The sequence below is a fragment of the Hippocampus zosterae genome, chromosome 12 (assembly GCF_025434085.1).
Source record: "Hippocampus zosterae strain Florida chromosome 12, ASM2543408v3, whole genome shotgun sequence".
Taxonomy (NCBI): Eukaryota; Metazoa; Chordata; class Actinopteri; order Syngnathiformes; family Syngnathidae; genus Hippocampus; species Hippocampus zosterae.
Window position 1 is genome coordinate 14,485,100 of NC_067462.1, and position 22,158 is coordinate 14,507,257.

General features: G+C 42.7%; 1 protein-coding gene across 2 annotated transcripts; it reads right to left on the reverse strand.

Moving 5' to 3' along the window:
- Positions 1–8,263: 8,263 nt before the first annotated feature.
- tmtc4 (transmembrane O-mannosyltransferase targeting cadherins 4) lies at positions 8,264–21,416 on the reverse strand. Of its 2 annotated transcripts, none has more exons than XM_052082477.1 (19): positions 21,159–21,416; positions 20,998–21,057; positions 20,672–20,876; positions 20,038–20,153; positions 19,149–19,365; positions 16,600–16,687; positions 16,422–16,522; positions 15,743–15,835; positions 15,378–15,539; positions 14,502–14,704; positions 14,132–14,306; positions 13,132–13,263; positions 12,991–13,070; positions 12,816–12,923; positions 12,610–12,751; positions 12,241–12,355; positions 9,268–9,380; positions 9,070–9,139; positions 8,264–8,509 (listed from the first exon to the last, which is right to left on the reverse strand). In XM_052082477.1, exons 3-19 carry the CDS (start codon positions 20,831–20,833, stop codon positions 8,361–8,363), a joined length of 2,226 nt encoding a protein of 741 aa, XP_051938437.1. In that variant the 5' UTR covers positions 20,834–20,876; positions 20,998–21,057; positions 21,159–21,416; the 3' UTR covers positions 8,264–8,360. The 2 variants fall into 2 exon arrangements, with proteins under 2 accessions (XP_051938437.1, XP_051938438.1); XM_052082478.1 differs by having other exon boundaries at positions 20,998–21,079.
- Positions 21,417–22,158: the final 742 nt, after the last annotated feature.

Sequence of the window (22,158 nt, forward strand, 5' to 3'; positions counted from 1 at the left end):
CCCCTTGAGGCCAGATGGTGAACCGTAGCCCATCTCGCTCAAGTATGAAGTGCAAGGTTTTTGTCACAAATGAATAAAGTTTAAAGATCAATGATTGTGCAAAGAGCCATTATATTCCTTCCTTTCTATTTATCTTCATTTGACACTCTTTAGGCTGACAGCTGCTCCCTCTCACGTTACAATAAACACACACACACACACACACATAAGTGATTTCAGATTTCCAGTGAAAGGAGAAAAAAATGGGATTGAATTGGGGGCTTTAATTGCTTCTTCATGATCCGTCAACGGTGCGGCAAAATGCGGCGTAAAGAAGCCCAATTAGAGTCTTTTGAGCGGCGGCTGTGTTGATTGTCTTTCTCCACTAACTGCAGGGTGATAGCGGCCTGGACCCCTATTACCCTCGCAGCCTTCTGTTAAATTTGCCAGGAAAAAAAAAATACTGCACCCGGGTAAGAACAAAAGGCTCTGCGGTTTCGCCAAAAGAATCCAGGAAAGAAGGATCCCTGAAGGATGCATTCAATCGGTGCACGCTCACTCTGGCCATTGGAGCAAGCAGGAAGCTCGACTCGTTGGGCCGCCTCAAAATGCAACGGGAAGCCGTTCACAGCAGATGCTCTGTATTAATTGGTCTACCAAGGCCTGACCCTGACTCCCGTGCTCATATTTAGTATTTGCTATAAGCTGACTTCTTGAGGGAGTGCTTGTGCCTTTGCCTCATTCAGTTGCCGGCATGACGGATGGGCCTGTCTTTCTTTTTTCTTTTTTGCTATGGATGTAGAGCGCAAAGGCAAGCCATATGCCACTGGCACAGACCCCGGTCCAAACACCGCCTACTGCAGCAGGCAGGGAGGGAGGATGCGCAAGACGAGTCAGCAGGATGAAAGGGGGGAGAAAAACGATTGCCGCGTCACCACCATGTCCCACCCTTGGGTGACTTTGGGGAAAGTTATGGATATGTACACGCCGGGTGCTTTCATCAATGTTTGACTCAGGGCAAGGTACACGCATGCAAATAATCGCATTGATTGTGAGTTGTCGTGGTCCTCGTGCTTGTCCCCCCGTCCAATTTCTCCATCTGATCGAGGGCCCCAATTATCCGGACCGATTATAGTCTGGATTGGAGAGGGAGTATTGGCTGTCACCGACGAGGGACGGACTAGACCCACGTGGGCCGGCCTGTAATATTGACGAAGCTTCGTGACAGACCAGGCCCATCCCCTGGTTACTTACAATATGTAAACACTTTCCATTTATTTCCACGCTATGCGTCAGGGATGTCTCTCACATTGGTCTAAGATGTTAAAAATCTGTGTGTATCTTGGCAGGCTCATGCAAAAATGACATGGTTTGGGATTTTTTTTTTATTATGCTAAAGTGGAACACAAAAAAAAACCTTATGAGTTTCAAATACCATGTAACTTGATATGATCGATTATTCAATTGATTTGGCAATATGAGGTTATTTTGATGACATTTTCAAAATTTTCTCAGTGAATTACATATGAAGACAGAATTTGGGCATATACAAGCTGTGAGTATCAGATACTCAGAAATACTGACGTTAGGGCTAAGTAGAGGTCAACGCTTCTCTGAAAAACAAATGAAATGATTTTGAGTTAAAACATTATTTTATAAAATTCACGACAAAAAAAAAAAAAAAAGATTGGCGGTGTGATGCTGTTGGGTGTTTGTTGCTTTTTGCTTTGTGTGGTGTGGGCCAAGAAGGACCGTCTCTATTTTTGTGCAAATCTAGAAAAATGCATGCTATTTGTTATTTTCCAAATAAAACAATTTAAACGAAACATCATGTTATTAATCACAAAATTCACACAAAAGCAGGATCTGGTTCGAATAGGTTTCCACGTGAAACGAAAGTGGACAAGTTCAGTGTTAATCCATATCATTTGCTTGGAGGAGGTCTGCGCTCGAGTGAGCATTTGATGACGTCTCCACACACAGTGGCAACTGTGTAGATGTATTTTTAATAACAGAAGTAACAGTGGAAGTAGGAGGTGTGAGGTGGGGAGATGGTACAGGGGGCAGGTCCATCTGTCCCAAGCAGCTTCTCCTTTGCTGCCCCCCATGAGAGAAGCACAGCTGTTACTGCGAGGCCCTATACTGTCCACCAAAACACCCCTTCCTCCCCTTCTGCCCGCTCTCAGGATGAAACGAAGCGGCCCGCGGTGCAGTCAGGCTACACGTCTGCAATTTCAGACCTCTTTAGATTCATTCTTCATGCTTGCCGCAAATGAATAATGCGCACATTAGCTGATGCCGGTTAATACATTTCCATCTCGTTGCACCCCCCCCCCCCCTCAATGAGGTTCACCGTGCAACCAAAAGGCAAAACACACACTTATCCACCTTGAAGACCTCCCAAAAAGCTCAATCTTGCTTTGACTACTTTGAAAATAAAAATATCGAAACAATTATATGATTTTTCCACATTCTTCCTCATGGGCCTCTCTAGGGGTTGAGGGGCTTCCACCACAATGTAACAAGAATCAATCTTTGGAAAGTCACAGCCTTTGTCAGGGAGCCAAATTGGCACCATTAAGTCCATTATTTTCATGAGGCCCTGCCACAATTTTGGCACCCCTTATGGTAAATGATAACTTTCGGGGGACGTACTGCATACTTGTCACTGGCGTGCTAACCTCACACTTTTGCTTATGTATCCTTGAACTTTTGACTCATGCAGCTTTGAAACACTCCGGGAAAATAGACAATAGGTTACAATACATACAAGCAATAATCACCCCATTGGGGTAACGTTAATGTAAATTGCAGCTTGAGTGACAACAATGAACTCTTGCTGTTCGGTACTACTATTGGTACCATTTCATCTCAAACTAGCTTGGTTTTTCCTTCCGTGGCCATGAGGAGTTTATTTACCGTACTCATGCGCAGAGTGGAAAGCATCTTTTAGCTTTGAACTTTTCATAGTGGCCAACAACGGGAGTCGGTGTTCCACTTTTTTTCTTTTTGACTCATTAAACTTTACCCACAGATGCTACTCTGTGGGTAGGGCACGTTGTGATACAGTCAAATACCTAGACATACAGTATGATCCTATAAGTTATAGTATAAAATGTAATTACCATCACCTTGTGGAACCAAATGTTTTTGTTTTTCCTATAGGTGAGCGAAAAAGGAAGCATCAGCATCCTTTTTTTTGCACTGGGTACAGAAGCCGTCTTTTCCTGGAATATTGTGAGGGTGTATGTGAGAGTGTGAATGTTACTTTGACTTATTGTAAAAAAGAAAATAATTTCACTTACCAGCAAAACACATCGAATTGTCGTTGCTACTCTTTTTGAATCACACTTGCCCTGATGTAAATTTAGTAATGACAATATTTTTTTAAAATAGTGTAGGTCAAAGGTCGGCATTACAGCGCATCACGAAATCATAGTGTTCTTGGTGAAAAGCTAGCGTGCAATGGAGTACGATGAGAAGGTGAATGACCTCCAAATAATTTGAGCAAATCTTACAAGTAAAGAGGTAGCATTCGTCAGTACCAAGTCGCTCTCAATTTCAAAAAGGATGGTTACCCCTGATTTTGAATCTTCCATCATCCTAATCTTTAGCTCAATTAACTTAATTATGGTCAAGCTTATGTTGAAGTTAGGGTGATTAAGTAACTGCGTTGCTATTTGCCTGGCCAATTCTCAAACAAGGGCGTGAGTTTGGGGTTGTTTTTTTTGGTGGGGGTGGGGGGGTAAGTGGGGGCAGTGGTCAGTAGGATGCTCTGTTATGGCTGGCAGTGGCTGTAAATGGTAAGGCGCGTGAAGGCATGAGGGCCAATAACCAGTGACAGCAGCCCTCCTTGACATGACAGAGCGCATCCAAGCCAGACAGAGCGATATCGGGGAGGCACCATGACATTTGGGCAGGGAGGGGGCACTGATTGTTGTTGTTGCCCCGCATCTCGTGTTGCAGCGGTGTCGTGTAACATGATCTAGATGACGCGGGCGGGGTGGCACCCTCGTTGAAATAGGGACCTCCAGCACTCTTACGGAAAATACTTTGGGAGGGGCGGCCATGAGGACGGCATCAAGTGCACAGAATTGACATCAATTAGACAAGCAAGAGGGAGGTGCCCATCAAAGTCCATTAGGATTGTTGTGGTTTAGCTGGAAAGAGGGCTGGGAGTGTGTGTGTGTGTTACTTCAACTTATTGTAAAAAAGTAAAACCAGTATTATGTACCAGTAAAACACATCAAATTGTTGTTGGGGACAGTGGGTGATTTTACACAAAAATGTTAATAACATGTCATTCAAAATTCCCAAATCGTCTTGCTCGTAAAATAATGGCATTTTCTAATTTTTTCATAAAAGATACTGCCAAATACTGATTACGTAATATTATTTTTATAAATAATTTCATTTAATTTTAGGATTAGAAGTCAATGATCTGTTGCAGGAAGGATGGAGACAATTTTAGCAGAGACCACGAGCACCCTGAGATGTTTTTTTTTGGGGGGGGGGGGTCAAAATATGACTTCAGACATTATTTTAAGAGGGTGGCAAAAAAAACATAAGAGGCTGACGAACACAACTATATGCAATACAAGGCAGTGAAGTTCGTCACAAGTGTGTCAACTATCCATCACAACATTCGCTTGTCCAATTAAGCCACCGTGTATGCATTTGTACCACTCATATATTGACTATATGCATGTTTTTCGGAGCTCACACATTTAGTAACTTCTCATGCTAATGACCTCTCAACAGTCGCTCTTTGCAAATTCAGTGTTTAAATTTGGTGATCAAAATAATCTACTTCCGGCTAAATGACAACATTTTCTTGTCTGACCTGCTCTTGGATTATGTCACGAAGGCAGAGCACCCGGACAAAAGCAAGGCCACTGGCCGGATTCAAACACTCAATCTCCCCTTGCCCTCCATCATCTCCGATAAGTAAAGCTCAGTAAATTGTATTAAAGCTGTTGCCGGGTAATTAAATTCACAGCACCAGAGCGCATGCCTTTTATTTTGTTGGGGGTTGTTGTGCAAAGTAGCACACCCGCTGTTCTGAGTTAGTTCAAAAATAGTGAACTCCTCCAAGCGCACACACATACTGTACACGCACACACACACACGTGCTTATTGAAAATGCTCCTACAAAAAAAAAAAATAATAATCCTCACTAATATGGTTGCCAACAGAATAAAATACATGTACATGGAGTATTTTCCCCTTCTTGAGTTCCACAAAGAACTCCACCTGGAAGGGGATCTGGTGATATCATTATGACAGACAATCCAAGTGGCTAAAAGGTGTGCAGCGCCGAGTGAAGAGAACAAGGGGAGGACTTCATGAGCCGCTAGTATCCCATCTTTTATTAATGTCACTCCCTGGGAAGTCTCAGGTTCTTCCTTTCAGAATGTCTAATGAAGATGTCGGCGGCCGGACGGGTGAGTCCATCTCTTTAATACCTGACATATTTTATAATAATGACAGGTACTAAAAAATGATAATGATAATAGTGCACTCCCCTCATTGATGAGTCTGCACAGCTGCGCAGCGGCAGCAGCTGGCGCCACGTTGAAAGGAGCCCTGCCAAAAAGTAAAGGGTATCCGCAAATTACATAAAGTCAGCAAGTGATGCTTCGTACATCATTACAGCACGTGACCGACTAGAATAATATAAGGAAGAAGCGCTTAGTCTTGAATGGCACCATTTGATCCTATTCTGTCTGCATTTACTCAATAGCATGGAGTCCTTTCACTGCAGTGACCTTTACACAAGTACACTTGAAAAAGTAGCCGTGTTGACAGTCACTCGACAGCACGGCAAGCGACGTACAGTCATGGCCAAAAACACTGCCAATCCAGTGCTTCTGTCAGATAAGGCACCACTTCTTCCAGGATTTAGGAGTTTGCTCATTGCCCTTGATCAGGGGTTCCCAACCTTTTTTGCCTCACGGACCAGTTAATGTCAGACAATATTTTCAGGTAGCGGCATTTAAGGTGGGGTGGAAATAGTACAACAAAATAATATGGTATGAGCTGTATGAAAACTCTGGTGTTTTCGAAATATAATAAACACAAGGAGCGTCTAATCTGGCCGCAACACTCTGATCGCTAAGGTAATGTTTAATGCCTTCAAAATACGATACAATGCAAATTCAAAATGCATGAAAATGACGACTCACCACATCCCTGAGCTTGACTTTCTGCAACCAGACGGTCCCATCTCGGGGTAATAGGAGACAATGACACCTAAGGTGTGTGGTTTATGTCCGGTCTACTACTACTAATTTAGTCGCCGTTGCTGCAGAAAACCCCGCCTCACACAGGTAGGATGTCGGAAATAGCAACAGTGCTATTGTGGCGATCTCAGAGTATTCAGCCATGACTTTAATCCAGTTGCCCGAACATACTTTTAAGGCTGCCGTCATTTTCGATCTCCAGCAGTTTTTTCCCCTCATTTTGCGAGCGCCGGCGTTTTGTTTTTAGCGTAATCGGTCACTTGACGGAGAAGCGTGGCTTGACCTAGGTCAAGCGTGACACAGACGGATATAACGGAGAATCTGGTAATTTTTCAAAATAAAACATTTTTCGTATTCCGAAATAAATGAAATGGAATTAAGGCAAGTTCTTTCTGTGCGGCTCGGTACCAAATGCCCTGCGGACCGGTGACGGTCCGCGGACCAGCGGTTGGAGACCCCTGCCCTAAATGAGTGTTTGTGTGTAACTCATCCAATCATATAGAACTTGCTTTGGCCACCATATTTTCTTTGTAAAATCGTGTCTTTGCAGGCACCTAAGTGGGTCAAAGGCCACCCTTTGATTGATTTCCATTCATCCAACCATTTTCCGATCCACTTTATCCTCACCAGGGTCGCTTGCTGGAGCCTATCCCAGCTGTCTTCGGGCAGTAGGCAGGGGACACCCTGAACCAGTTGCCAGCCAATCGCAGGGCACACAGAGACAAACAACCATCCACACTTAAGGACATTTTTGAGTGTTCAATCAGCCTGCCTTGCATGTTTTTGGAATGTGGGAGGAAACCGGAGTACTCGGAGAAAACCCATGCAGGCCCGGGGAGAACATGCAAACTCCACACAGGAAGGCCGGAGCTGTGTCCCAAGACTTTTGTCCATATGGTAGACATTCCACTGTCGGTTGCATATTTAGCAGGATCAAATATCAAATACTTCCCCCAACCCCATTGAGATGTGAAGAGTAAGAAGTTGAGAGCATCAAAGTAACAAGTGGTGCATTGTACTGTATGTGCAAACAAACCTTAAAGTGAAACCAGCTCCATCGTGTCTTCAAAACGTTCCCTGGACAGCTGAGGGAGGCAGGTGAAAAAATATAAGTGTATTGACCTTTGAACCCAGGAGCACACTTGTTGACTGATGTTTCACACGGCGGTCGACTGATCGCTAGGTGTGTGTGTGTGTGTGTGTTTTCCCCAGGGGAGCGCATCCCCAGTCTTTGAAGGTGCTATGTTTTCATGAAGAGCTCGCCATCAGTTTCCTGTCCTCTTTGACTTTGTGCTCTCATGTGGACACCATATATATACATTAAAAAAAACACCTTTCTCCTATTTGTGAGTTTCTGTAGGGTGGCAAAGAGCCAAGTGTCCGAGCGTTGATAAAGAGCTTGGTCCAGCGAAAAAGAACAACGCTGCAGGGTGTGATCCTCATTGGTTTCACCACTAAGTTGTCATCAGGTGCAAACATCCTCTAGGCACTGGAGATTTTGTATGCAACACTGGAGGACAAGGGTCAATCCAAAATAAGGATTCTTTGTGGTCCTCACATGTGTGGCAATGTTGTGTCCAGCTGAGACAACCCCGTGTGGAGGCCGATGGGTTCCACATGGTGTTCATCAAGAGGAGCACGAGCAGCAGCAACAACAACAGCAGCAGCCCAACTCGGGAACGACCTCCGAGCGGTGTTGGGCTTGCCTTCGGGCTACGAAAAGTTCCCAGTCAACAGCCGACAACTGGGTCTGCAGGTACCTGGGTCGCTGTGGCTTTAGGAGCCGCTTTGGGACCCAGTTGGTGAGTTTGCTCAACCTCAACAGCAATAGCGTGCCTTCGGGCTAGGAACAGTTCCCAGTCAACAGCCTACAACTAGGCCTGCAGGTACCCGGGTCGCTGCGGCTTTAGAAGCCGCTTTGGGACCCAGTTGGAGGTTACTCAACAGCAACAGCAACAGCAGCACATACACAGAAAGTCCGGCAACTGTGTTTCATACGACACATGCAAATCAAATTAAAATACATCACGCGGGGAAGGAGCTATGAAACGAGCCTTTAATTAAGACGCAAAATATGTTTGTAAAAATCACCGGTGGGGTGCAACGAAGAGTGTTTGACGTCAACGGATGTGGTTGCCGTCAGGGTGCGTGGCGTTTGCGCTGGTCCAGTTTGCGTCGGAGCATGTTGTAGTTGTCTCGTGTGCCTGGGGCTTTGGGGTCCAATTGGAGAGACAACTCGTAGTGTTTCTGAGCCAGCTCCAACTTGCCCCAACGATGATACAGCACAGCTTTAGAAAGGCACACAAATATTTATTTGTTTATTTAGCATGGTTGGGCTTGCACTCAACAGAATGGAAGGTTGTGGCGGCAATTTTGTTGGAAATTGTACAATTCTGAGGGTGGCACGGAGAATGCTTGTAGAGCTGAACTTTTGGAATCCCACCAATATTTTGGGAGGAGAAGCTCATTTGGGTAAATTGTGTCGAAGATGTATGTATAAGCTTTGGCATTTAGCCAAAATGGGAGCTTCAAACAAAAAATGTTGGAGTATGATCCTTGAGACATCTTGGTGCGGTCGGTCATGACAGACATGTCCACTGAATTTTATATCTTTATCTTTCATCTATATTAGAATTGATATTTCTTTCCAGGGTATGCTAAATGTAGCGTATGTCATCTGTGACTAATGAAACTGTGTGTTGACATGCTGTGGTGTTTCACTTTAAATTTGCCTGAACTAAACAACCTTTATGTTTGTTGTATGAAAATATAAAAACACAAAGTCAAAGACCAAAAAATACATTAAATTAGTACAAACAATCTCAAAATAACTCAAGATATCTGTCACCTAAATTGCCATGGCAGCCAGCTGCATTTGGATTGATTTGGAGTGCGTTGAGAAAGAAACCCTCTGATTCCTAACAAATGAAGAAACAAATATTTCAAAAGAAGATTCAAACAATGACAGCCCTACTACTGTTTCGCTTTGTAACCAATGAAGAGGATGTCTTTTTTTTTTCCTGCAATGAAAATAATGCTTTTTCACCTTGTACTTCTCTTGTTTTCCCAGGACGTTGGCCAACGAAAACATGATGGTGTGGTCGTTTGGGAGGAGCCTCAAAGCTTCTCGTCCAATCAGCTCAGCTTGGCCCAAGTTGCCTGGGGAAAAGGCAGGAAGTTCAGTGTCGCTGATCAGGTAAATTAACAGATGAACTACTGATATTCCAGTCGCATCATGGTTATATTTGGCTAATCGTGATTAAATGATAATCAATATATTAGAAGAACAACAGCCGAATTATACGACAATATCCATTTTGATACTGAGTTTCTATTCTATTCATTTTCTGTAATGCCATTAAAAGAAGAACCGGTGCCTTCTGCAGTTAAAGTACTTGTCATTTTTGTGCAAGGCAACACAGCATTCTCACTCGGGGAAAAAAATATCTATGAATCTTGGCTACTAGGGATGTTGAAAGCAGAAAATAATACCAATAATACACTGACCTAAACCCTATTAAGAACCCGTGGAGCATTTTTAATTCTAAAAGGAAGCTCAATGAGAGCAGACGTTATAGTCGATATAGCAAGTGAGATAGCACCAGGAACGACGTATGGACGTTCAAAGTTGTAAAAGTGATGTTAAATTAAAAAAAAAAATCTAGCAGCCCGGTAGTCCAGTGGTTAGCACGTCGGCTTCACAGTGCGGAGGTACCGGGTTCGATTCCAGCTCCGGCCTCCCTGTGTGGAGTTTGCATGTTCTCCCCGGGCCTGCGTGGGTTTTCTCTGGGTGCTCCGGTTTCCTCCCACATTCCAAAAACATGCGTAGCAGGCTGATTGAACACTCTAAATTGTCCCTAGGTGTGAGTGTCAGTGCGAATGGTGGTTCGTTTCAGTGTGCCCTGCGATTGGCTGGCAACCGGTTCAGGGTGTCCCCCGCCTACTGCCCGAAGACAGCTGGGATAGGCTCCAGCACCCCCCGCGACCCTAGTGAGGATCAAGCGGCTCGGAAGATGAATGAATGAATGAATGAAAAAAAAAAATCTAATATTATACATCCATCCATTTCCTGATCCGCTTTATCCTCACAAGGGTCGCATCCCAGCTGTCTTCGGGTAGTAGGCGGGTTATACCATGAACTGGTTGAAAAACAATCTGCGCTCACACTCAAACCTAGAGACATTTTTGAGTGTTCAATCAGCCTGCCATGCATGTTTTTGGAATGTGGGAGGAAACCGAGGCACCCGCAGAAAACCCACGCAGGGAAGGAGAACATGCAAACTCCACACAGGGAGTTCGGAGCTGGAATCGAACCTACGACCTCTGCACTGTCAGGTCGATAATTATACACATTATATTTATTTATTTTACTGTTGTGCATGACAACTTCCCAAAACGGTAATTTTTGCACAAATGAACTAAACTCAAAACAAAACTGTGTTCCATGAACATTTTGCACGAAATCATTAAAGTGTTAGCTTTCTTTGGATAACAAGAGGAAACATCAAGAAAGACATTGTCCATGTTCTTTTTGTAAGGTTATATGTTTCCTAAAAATTGCATTCAAGTATGCCCCGTTGTTAATAAGAATAATCAAAATAGTTTCACTGGGCAACTGATATGGTGTGTTGACAGTCAGAATTTAAGATAAATAGTTTGTAATGACAGGCGAATAAAAGCTGGTTCACAGACAAAGTAACTGTCAGCTTTTATTTATTTTGGGGATGAGCTTTCGCCCCGTGCACACACGGACGAGCGGTTTGTTCCCTAATTAGGGATGAACACAAGGCCTGAGTTATTGATCTCTGTCACCGACCCGTCTGGTGTCTGCAACCCCCCACATCACCTCCTCCCTCCAAACACCATAAAATAAATAACATCGAGGAGACAGACATGCAGAGAGTCAGTCCTGAGTCAGGAGACTTTTGCTGGGAAAGACATCCACAGATTAAAGAAAATACTTTCCATTTGAAAGTAACACCCGTTGTTCTTTTCCCTTTTTTTGTTTGTTTGTTGGCGAACATGGCTAAAGGGCTATGATTATTTCAGTCAGATTTGTGGACGGATGGAGGGTGGGACCTCTGGGGGACACTGCTCTAGCTGTGCTCACCCACGTTTGATCAGCAAACATGTAGGGCACTGATTGGACGGCCGCAGTGTCCCCCTGGGAGACTCCGCCCCCCCACGGGAACACCTCCCCGACAAAATGGCTGCAACGTTCGGAAATCAGAGCATTCTCCACACGGCGGGGAGGAACGCCTTGAGAAACTCACAAGACAAAAGCCTTAATACATAAATTTCAAGCATTGCTGATTCTCGCTCTTCCGCTCTAATCTTGTTGGGCCGTTTTGAAATGCTTCCAGAAGATACAAACAATGACAGTTCTTGCCAGCCGGAACACAGAACTAAGTCAACAGAATACTCTATGTAAACACGTTCACTGGCCAATGTATTAGGTACACCTGTACAATCTAAAAACACAATTCTATTTTATTAGATTTGTTACCGTAAAACTAACGTGGTTCATACTAGGGGTGGGCAAATAATATTGTCATTGACATATATTAACGTTGTATGGCCGTCTAATCCAAAATACTGCGAGCACAAACGTATGCGTTCTACAAACACAATTCCAACCCATATAGCCATAACATACAATGTTAATAATTACTTGTTAACAAAAAAAGTTTATCAGTTTGAAGACAAAATATCTTGTCTTTGTAGTGTATTCAATTAAGTAGCACAATGGTCGCCACCTGAGATTACGACAAATGCAGGATGCAGTGTTTAGACTCGTGAAGGTGCACAGAACACTTTGTTGTAAAGAAAATGTTGGGTTTGACTTCCCCTTTAATGAAGGTTTTGTAATGGACAAAGATCAAACCTGGTTGCTACCTTAATTGCTAATCAAAGCAGCAGAACCAGCCGTAAGCAAGGTGACATTAAGTTAAGACTTTTTCATCACACTCGAGGCATATAAGCTGCGTGCGTGCATGTATGTGCGCACAAGTGTGTATACCAATGTTGTCCAGTAGAATGACCATATTGTTCCATGCGAGGCTATGATCAGGTTTGAGCACGGTTGCGTTCCTCCATGCATTCAGAGCATCCACGTGTCTCTGCTGGTCTGCATACTGGCAGGGTGAAAACAAAATATCAATACATGTGTGATTTTGTTGGCTATTGTACAATGACTTCTACAGTAAAATATCCTGGAGTGGGAATGCCCAAGGAACTTCTGGAGGATCAATATGTGACTGGACTATGTGAAAGACTGGCTAAAACTTGCAGGGCTGGACATAGGAATGGATCCTATTAGTTCCAGGAACTACACCAAGACCAAAAAGTGTTGCTGGAATTTCAAATGGAAATGCGGTCTCGAACTCACCAGGCGTCCCAAGTTGTAGTAGCAGTCCGGATACTTCTTCCGGAAGTGGATGGCGTTCAAGTAGCTTCTTTCTGCTTCCTCAAACTTGCTCAGACTGTTTTGCACGATACCCAGATTCATCCAAGCGGCAGCGAAATCCGGTCTGGGAAAAATGTTGTTAGTCGAGCGCCCAGCGCAATGTTTTTGTCGCTTTGCTGACAACCCACTGGATTGAAACTGCTTTGGATAGGAGCTGTTCTGCCTCGATCAGCTCATTCCTTTCCTTGAGGATGTTACCCAAGTTGTTCATGGCGTGCACATAGGTGGGATGAAGCCTGTAAGATATGCGCAGAGAGTTCTCAATTACTAATGGAAATGTGCCAAAATAGATTAAACACTAACCTGATGGCCTCTCTGTAATAGCTAATAGCAGATGTGGTGTTGCCTTTGTCAGCCAAATTCTTCCCGACGTTGTAATGGACCTGAGAAATCAGCACGCCATTGATGATTGAACATTAGGAAGAAAGGGTCTTTTTTTTTTACCTTGGCATTCAGGGGGCACACGGTCAGTGCGCTGGTGAAAAGGCTTTGCTCAGACCGCCACTGGTGACTGCGGAGAGCACAGCGAGCCACAAATGTGACCATCAAGGCTAACATGGAGACGCACAATAGCTTCTGCGGGGGAGGAAGGAAAAAAAAAAAGCTAAATGTGCAACATGTTAAAAATGTTGGTGACCCTCTGTTAATGAAAGAAACACTCACAATGGTCATTGACATAACTTGAAACAATAAATGTTTGCAAGAATCGGTGGTTGTTAGCACCATGGTTGTACTTTATTTTGTTTGGTTGAATGGACGGTGTTCAACTTTGGAGGTTACACAACTGTGTTGTCCTTAAGCAATATGCTCATAACTTCACTACTTGGAGGAAGCAACTGGAAGTGCAATCAATTAATGTAAGCTAAATTATTGACGCCTGAGAAGGCTGTAGTGGAAAACTGAAGTATTTTGGGGACCATTTTAAACAAACAAACAAAAAGTGATTTCAAATACATCAAATAGATCTTTTTTAACCATACATAACGGACTGAAGAAAATGGGAGTGCAGTTCCACCGGCTGGAAAAAAGTTCAATGAATCCATTGATACATTTTCATCAGGTGTTCTCAGCAGCGAAAAATTATTCATTACTAATGGTTATTGATTAATTGTTCATTTCCCCAATGGTAGATTAAGGACTTCCTCAATTGCCATCGCAAAATTGCAGAAACACAAAATCACAATGTGGGTAATGCCTTTAACCACCCTATTGAAGACACAACGCATGATGTAATATTTGCACTTTGCCCTTTTTTTAGTGTTGCTCCAACCGCTGTAACACATGAGACTATTCAAAACATCACAGAAAAATCGAAAATCCTTGAAAGCAATTAAACAGTCAAAGTGAGCCAGTAGAGGTGCTCACAAGCAATGGAAGAGAAAGAGCTCAGTCGGATAGATGTTAAATGCTTTTTTTGGGGGGGGGGGCACAACATTCTCCCCACCTTGTACTTGACCCAGCGGTAACAGCATTGTGCTAGGGCACAAGCCAAAACGAGGCAGTAGCCGGCCGAGGGCAGGTACAGTACGCGCTCAGCGATGACAAAGCCCACCCGGAAAAAGATGTTGCAGGCCGGCAGAAATGGGACCACCAGCAGCACCAGAGCCAGGCTTAGGGTCCTTCGTCAGGAAAGAGAAGACAAATGTGAAATGATTCTATACAAGAGCACACAGAGAGTTCCATCAAGGACCCGAATTGCTAAAGAGAGGCCAGCTCTCAACGAGTAAAACTTGTCTAGTCAGAATTAGGAAAAGAAAGCACCGTCTTAATAATCAAGCTCACTTCAAGACGTTGAGATGGTTCAGCTTGCTTACCTTCTCTGCTGGCTGTCTGCGGAGCACAAGGCTTGGCCTACCAAGCCTATCAGGACGCACCAGAGCAGTAGCGGCCACACCACCCTCCAATCGGCACTCGACTTAATGAGCGGCACGCAGCCCATGGACCAATCAAAACACAGCCACCAGGGACACAGCAGCAGCCAGCCATTCAGGGCGTAGTAGTAATTATAGTTGACCACCTGTCAATCATCAGAATGGGAGAAGATGAGGGGGGAAGAGTAAAAATCATTTTGGGGCAGTAGCATGTTTAATTCATTGTTTTATTATTTTCTTTCGAGGCTTTGCATATTATTTGAGTGACAGTTTTATGTTTGCGATTGAATATGCAACAATTTTTTTCAAGGGCCTTTTCCCATGTATTGTAGTTCTTACCAAACAATAAATGAATTTGTATATACAGTAATTCTTCTAAGTATGTAAGTATGCCAGCTAATAAGCCACACAATGCGACAGTTCGTTCTTTCAACCCACCATTATTTTATTGACGCATATTTGCCAGAAAAATGCAATGGTGACACACTTTTCCGCACACTGATGGGGAGGGGCAGTACGGATTTATGGACCTGCTTGCTTTGTTAGCTTGGTAAGAGATCTTCAAACAATAACTAAAATTAAAAAACTAAAAAATTTTTAATTTTAACATTGCACATTTTCAGCTTTCAGTACTTCTTAGCGAAGAAGTTTTATTTTTCCAAATTGCAGCCTCTGCGATTTGAAAAAGGCCTTCTCCTACAACGCAATGTTCATTTGAATTGAATTAGATTCATTGCCTCCTCAGTCCTAAACAGAAAAATCACAATCATATTTTTAAGACAGTAAAAGCTCTTTTGAGGACTACCCAGTCTGACTCACTCGAAGGAACATGTTCTCCGCAAACGAGGCGGGGTTGTCCACTTCAGTGAACGCCGGCGGCCCAGTTCCCATGATTCTCCAGCGGGTGTAGAGCATGAAGAAGCCGCCTAGAGCGATGAGGGCCAATCGCATCGGCAGGCCCGTCCACAGCATCTCGCGCGCCTGTCATATGTAATTACATACGTCATATACAGTACATAGGTACATACATAATGCATGTGTGCGGGTGTGAGCCTGCCCAGATCGATGGGGTCTAATTAAGGCAGCTTTGCATACGCTATGTATGCAATGTGACGTTAATCATACGAGGGGGAGCATGATTTATGACAGTGCGGGGCAGGGGAGGAGGGAGTACTGTAACTCACATTAAGAGGGGTCTTCCTGAGGACTAGCCTCTGGCTGAGTTCATACACGTCAACATTACAGATGAGGAGGACATCAAATGCTGCGTTTACACCCTGGAGGGAAAACGCAAAGACACGCAAGACGGACATGATCATATAGGTCAGTGACAAAAGAACGCATTAGCTCCAGTTCCAACGTTGGGTTACACATGAAGTGAAAATGATGACAGCCTCCGCTATCTCCATTCTAGGTTATGTTATTTCACACAAAGGGAACGGAGTGTGGGTTGAGGACTACCAAAATAAACAGTTGGTGACAAAATGGGAACTTTTTTGTTGTTGTAACTTTGCAACTTTTTCTTTCTTGTAATTACCGGTACTTGACATTATTTCTTTATTTGGAACATTTGTCCGACTGATGCCATTACTTTTGTGTTGGAAATGTTGCCATTTATCAGCTAAAATTATTAGTTCTTTTTTTCCCCTCGTAATGGTAAGAACGTTGTAGTTATACTGTACTAAATAAACAAGGGCTATGTTCTGGTTTGGTGCACCTTAAACTAAAATAAATTTACCGGTTAGAGATTGGTTGCACTAGAACATGGTTACAAACTGATGACTACAGACATTAAAAAGATGTATTGGACATGCCATTGCTGCAAAATGTCTTAAGGCATGATGCGATGGAATCATTTTGTACCAAGACAGTGATGCCTTGCTCTTTACAAAGCATGGCGGCGGCGCACAGTGAGAGGCTGACCACAATCCAGCACACAGAAAAGCCACCATTTTTGTCCACACCTAAGAGGAGGAAATAAAACAAAACATTGCGTTGTTGGTCAAATGGAATCGGTGAATTCTGGTTGGAACAAACTCACCTTTGTTGAAAGCTTTGCAGTACGTGAGGAAGGACAGCTGGAAAAACAGCGCACACAATAGGTCCGCTCGACCTACGATGCCTGCCACCTTTTGTGGAGGAAATGCAAAAGACCAGACAGCTATTATGACCTTTTAGGAAAATCCAAAAAATGTAAGATGGATACCATCAATCCACCCATTTTCGAGCGTAGATTTCTTTGCAGTATTTATGTTTTCTTTGTCCTACCTAATGCTGGTTTTACTTTGCCCCACAGCTTAACCAACCCCCGCGTAGTACTGTTATATATACAGAAAAGGGATACAGCGAGAGAATTAGGTAGAAAGTATCTTGCTTTTACAGGAAATGTACAGTAGAAGAGGCTCCAGGCGATGGATCACCTCTGTTACGGCTCTGATACTAGCGAGGAAGTTTCAGTCAACCAGCCCATCACTATTTTCCTGTTGGTGTTTTTTTTTTACAGAACAGTGCTGGCTTAAGAAGAAAAAAAAGGCACCTGCCCACCATTTCTACAATTCTTCTACTATACAACCTCCAAAGCATGAAAACACAGGATCAACTACAGGAAAAGGACTTCTCATTAACGTTAACGTGAGTCCATACAGTGCTCGGATTCAGTTTGGTGAGCATCCTGGGGTTGCCTGCTTTGATACGTGCAGCAGGCCTGCACGAGCCGAGCGTGTGCCCGCCACATCATTCTTGCCCTGCATGATTAAAGACAATACAGGAGAGGAAACCGGCGCCTTCCAGCCACGCTTCATAGCAAACACACACACACACGCATAAAGGCGGCAGGTCAATAAGCATCCGATAGCGAGGCGTCGGCGGTGTCCGCGTGCACCTTGGTCCTGACGCTCCCAGCTGAGATGGCGTGTTTGTTCTTGGCATGGAACCACTGCACTGTTTTAGTGTGGTAACGCTCGGGATGACACAGACACCGGTGCGCTGTTGCAGGGGATCTGCCTTGTTAGTTGACAGCTCAAAAATAAAAATGGGATGCGGCACAATCTCTCCATAGGTGATCCTTTCTTGGTTAACATCAAAGGGTTGAATGGGAGGTCGCTTAATTGCAAACAGGCGAGTTAGCAGGAGACCGGACTTTGGAGCTCTCTTGAAATTGTTGTCATTTACAGTTGCAGTCGTCTTCTGCTATTTACTGAGCCGATTGTGCTATGTATGAACGAAACTGTATTATTTTATCCATTCGTCCATTTTCCATTCTGCTTATCCTCATTGGAGTCGTGGGTGAGCTGTAACCTATCCTCGATGACTTTGGGCGAGAGACTGAACTGTTCATCGGTCAATCGCGGGGAAAATGCAGGCAAACAAACATTCACACTCACGTCCACACCAGTGAAGAATTTTGAGTCTTCAATCAACGTGCCATGCATGTCTTTGCTAGGCGAGAGGAAAAGAAAAACCCGTGCATGCACAAAGAAAAGAAGTTAACCTCAAACAGGATGGCCACAGACCAGATTCAAAACCACAACCGCAGAACAGTGACACGGAGGTGCTGATAACTCATTCATCTTCCCACCAGTTATTTTCTAAATAGTTCTGTTATTGTTTTAGTTGAAATGATATCATTCAGAAATATACGTATCAATTTGCACATTTTTATGTTTTATTTTTGTCTAATTGGCATTGAAGTAACACATTACTTGAGTAGTTTTCCGCTGAATCCATAATCATACTGAGGAAATGATTTTGAAGACTATTTACTTTTATTTGAGTCATGTTGTTCAAAAGCAAAACTATTCAGAGTGAATGCAATTTTTGGCTTATCTTTCCATCTCGGGTTTTAAATGGGGATGATTGATACCACTTTTCTCAGACCGATACCAGTACCTGGATTCAGTCTTTAGTATTCACCGATATCAATACAAGTACCGACACAACTAGTACTTTTGTAAAATAATATTTCCATTGACACAATGACCAATAACTGTGAACCTTTCTATCTGACGAATGAATGAATGAGTTATCTTGAACATGTGTGAAAATGACAAATGAACAACTAAAAAAAAAATGGATGGATCGAAATTCGAAAAGCTGTGGGAAGAAGTCCAACAACCTTACTCCTGGTGCAGCGCGGAGGGAGATCAGTGTGAACACTCAGCCGTGTGCACTTGTGGCTCTACTAACACTCTGACTGCTCTATCCCCCCACAAAATAAACAAAATGTAACATTGTGTAATACAAACATAAGCTACTACTGCTCCATCAGACAAGATATTTTCTAACTTTTGGATTCTTTGGCTACCTGGTGACCTATATAATTTCAGAAAATGAAGATCTGCTTGCCCCATTGAGCTCAAAACCACAAAGATTGGACCAGAGTTCCGATCGCATCACAACATCCCTAATTGATACCTCGAAATAAAGCTGGTTTCACTTGAAACTGATACCTGGTATCAGTACTTGAATATCACTAGTTTTAATTCTCCATAAGTACCTAATGATGCTTGACTAAATAAAGGAGGTATCGATTTGAGATAGCTAGTTTTCAACAAAGTCTGAAACATGAATTGACCTCAGTTCGTTACTTACGCTTTCCGTGTGGACGGGGTGGGCAGCGAAGAAGAGCGCGGCGAGCAGCGAGGTCTTGGGCGCACGGTTCAGTATGTGAGTTCGCTCGTCGTAAGCCAGTCCCCCAATCATCAGGGCGAACACGTCCATCATCAGGGCGGAAATGAGGGCATGGAGGGAGATGTTCAACACGTGGAAGCCCACAGGATGCAGGCCGCCGGCCAACATGTAGTTCAACCTGCAACACAACAATCTTGAAATGTTCAAACATAATGTGACATGACAGTGGTTATATACCACGGCTGATTGACAACTGCTCAACCAAAACTGTAGTTTCTGTGTAAAAAAAACAGTTGACTGACTAAGCTAACTGATACCAAATCCAATGGGCTTACATCAACATCCGTCCATTTTCAAACAAGATAAAATATACATATTGCATTGATTTATTCAGGTAAATTTATTTTTAGCAAAGTTTGAAGAAAAGAAAAATGTGCATTCAGATAAGAGAGCTCATTACAATGTATGTAGTGTTGGAATTTACTGCATGTACCAGAAGTATTTTTACACTACTTACTGTTCTTCGAAAACTGAAGATGATTTTAAAAAAGCATTACAATACTACAATACACACAGGGGCATGTAGGTTTAGATTTCTCCTTTAATAATAAAGAGCTTCCTTTAAAAACTGTATTTTGCGTTGAGTTATGTTATCTTTGACAAGTATTTAAATTTGTCTGAAACATTTAAGTGTGACAAAAATGCAAAAAAAAAAATCAGGAAACACTTTTTCACACCACTGTATGTGTCATGCTCATAGATCCGATCAATGTGCATCATATTTTCTATTTGCTAAAACTAACGCATACTGGGTGTGCTGAAGCAACTGTACAAAACAGACTGTACAAACCGAAACGTAAAGACAGTAAGTGGTCTGTAGGACTTGTGACTGGAGTTGCTGCTCAGGTTGCTTCCCCAGAAGTCATTGCTCCAAATGTTGGTCAAGGGCGTTGTTGGTTTTAAGTCCTGCCATACACACACAAAAACATGTTAACTTCTGCAAGCTTCTGGTCCCTTTTGAACATGATCAATATTATTATGCCTGAACGATGGGTTAATTTAGTTTGTTTTGCTCATATCGTTCACATTTCATACTTTATCCCAGTCTTTTTCAACATGTTCAATAAAGTTGAAAAAAAAGTGTATAAATGTAATGTTACAAATATCATCAAATGTTGAGGGTATCCATATATACAGCATATATTTAGACGATCACCCTTGTTCTGTGGTGCCAAACGTGATGATAAAACCATAAACCATAAAAACTAGTGATGAAAAGAGTACGCCTGTCTCAACCCAGGCTGCTCAGTAACATATGACTCACTGTATTTGTATTTATAAATTAAAAAGTCAATTTAGCATAATACATCCCATTTCAGAAGAGCAACTGTTGACATAAAAAAATCAACTGTAGAGTGAATGAAGACTTCATGCTTATATTTCAATTAAAATTATATCAATATATTAAAAAGAAAAAAAAAAACCTTGTTGTTGATGATCGCCTCGGAATCGTCAAACACAAATTCCCCATCATAACTATTGATGAAGCACAGCAATGCCACCAAACCCACAGTGACCTTGGCCTGAACCGGACCCAGTCTGGGGAGGGGGACTTCTTCATCCCAATGAACCTCAGACAACGCCATGATGCACCAGCACCTGGTTCATTTCTTCACATAATCCAAATCCCTGTGGACACAGGGGACGTTGGAGGGCATGTTTTATTCTTTGAAACACCTCACCTATAAGCTAAAAAAACACAGTCACTTGTGCGCGAGTGCAGACAATGAAGGGATGGTTGCAGTGTTACCTATCTTTTGTGGAGCTTCGCGACAGGTTGCATCTTTGTGTTAGCTTCTTTGGAAGCAAGCTAAAGTCGAACATAAATTTCACTTAAAGCAGACATATGTGCAGCCACATTACGCCAAAATATACATATATTTTTTAAGTTTTCATTGAAGGGTTACTTACATGCTCGTGTCGTGCTATTTAGCATTAGCATGTTTCCTCGAATGCTACAAGCCTCAGTATTGGTCGGAAGGTAAACGCAACCGACAGGCATTAAGAGCAATGTTGGGACTGTATTGCAAGAAAAGTATGAAAATAATTTATTTTAAAACCTAGAGGCAATTTTACTGCAAAGGGAATCACTCGCAAGCAGAACACTAGATGTCAACAAATACTCAGGCTCTGGAGTGATTTATTTCCTTATACGTAAGCGTCACGTGGCTGTTTTGAACCAATGGATGGCTTAGTTGTTGCGCTGCCTTCCTCGTGCTGCAAAGAGAGGATGCAGATAGGTGAAATGACTACTAGTTAAAAAAGCAGTTTTAAAAAAGTAGATTTTTATTGGACACTCATTTTGAATGTCAAAGCCTGTGCATTATATGTGTAAAATAAAGAAAATAAAGTTTTAACTTGCGGAGTCTTCAATCAACCTACAACGCATGTTTTTGGAATCTGGGAGAAAAGATGGAGTATCTAGAAAAGAAAAACAGTGAGAACACTCGCACATCCAGGCACACGCACACGCACATTACATTAACTGTAATTATTTTGCCATGCTGTGTGTCATCTTGTTCAACTGAACAAACAGAAACCTTCTTGGAGCTTCTTTCTACAAATGTATAAAACCCCAAGGCCTTATTTTAGTTTTCTAATGAATATTAAATATTAAGTAAAAAGCTTGTCTACAGAACACTTTAAATGCAAAGAATGAAACTTTGACTCACAACTTTCTTGTCTCTGATCACAGCAGGCGTCACGATCGGATATTCTCCACTGTGTTGTTTATTAATAAAATTGTTTGTTAATGAAAACGGAATTCATATTTGGCGACGTACTTCAATTTGTTTTTGGCGTGACTCTGGTCCCCGAACATAGACAAAGATACTCCAGTTGCCCGTAGAGAACGAATCACTTTGAATGTGCACTTTTAGATCCAAAAGAATTAATGAAATATGCATATGAC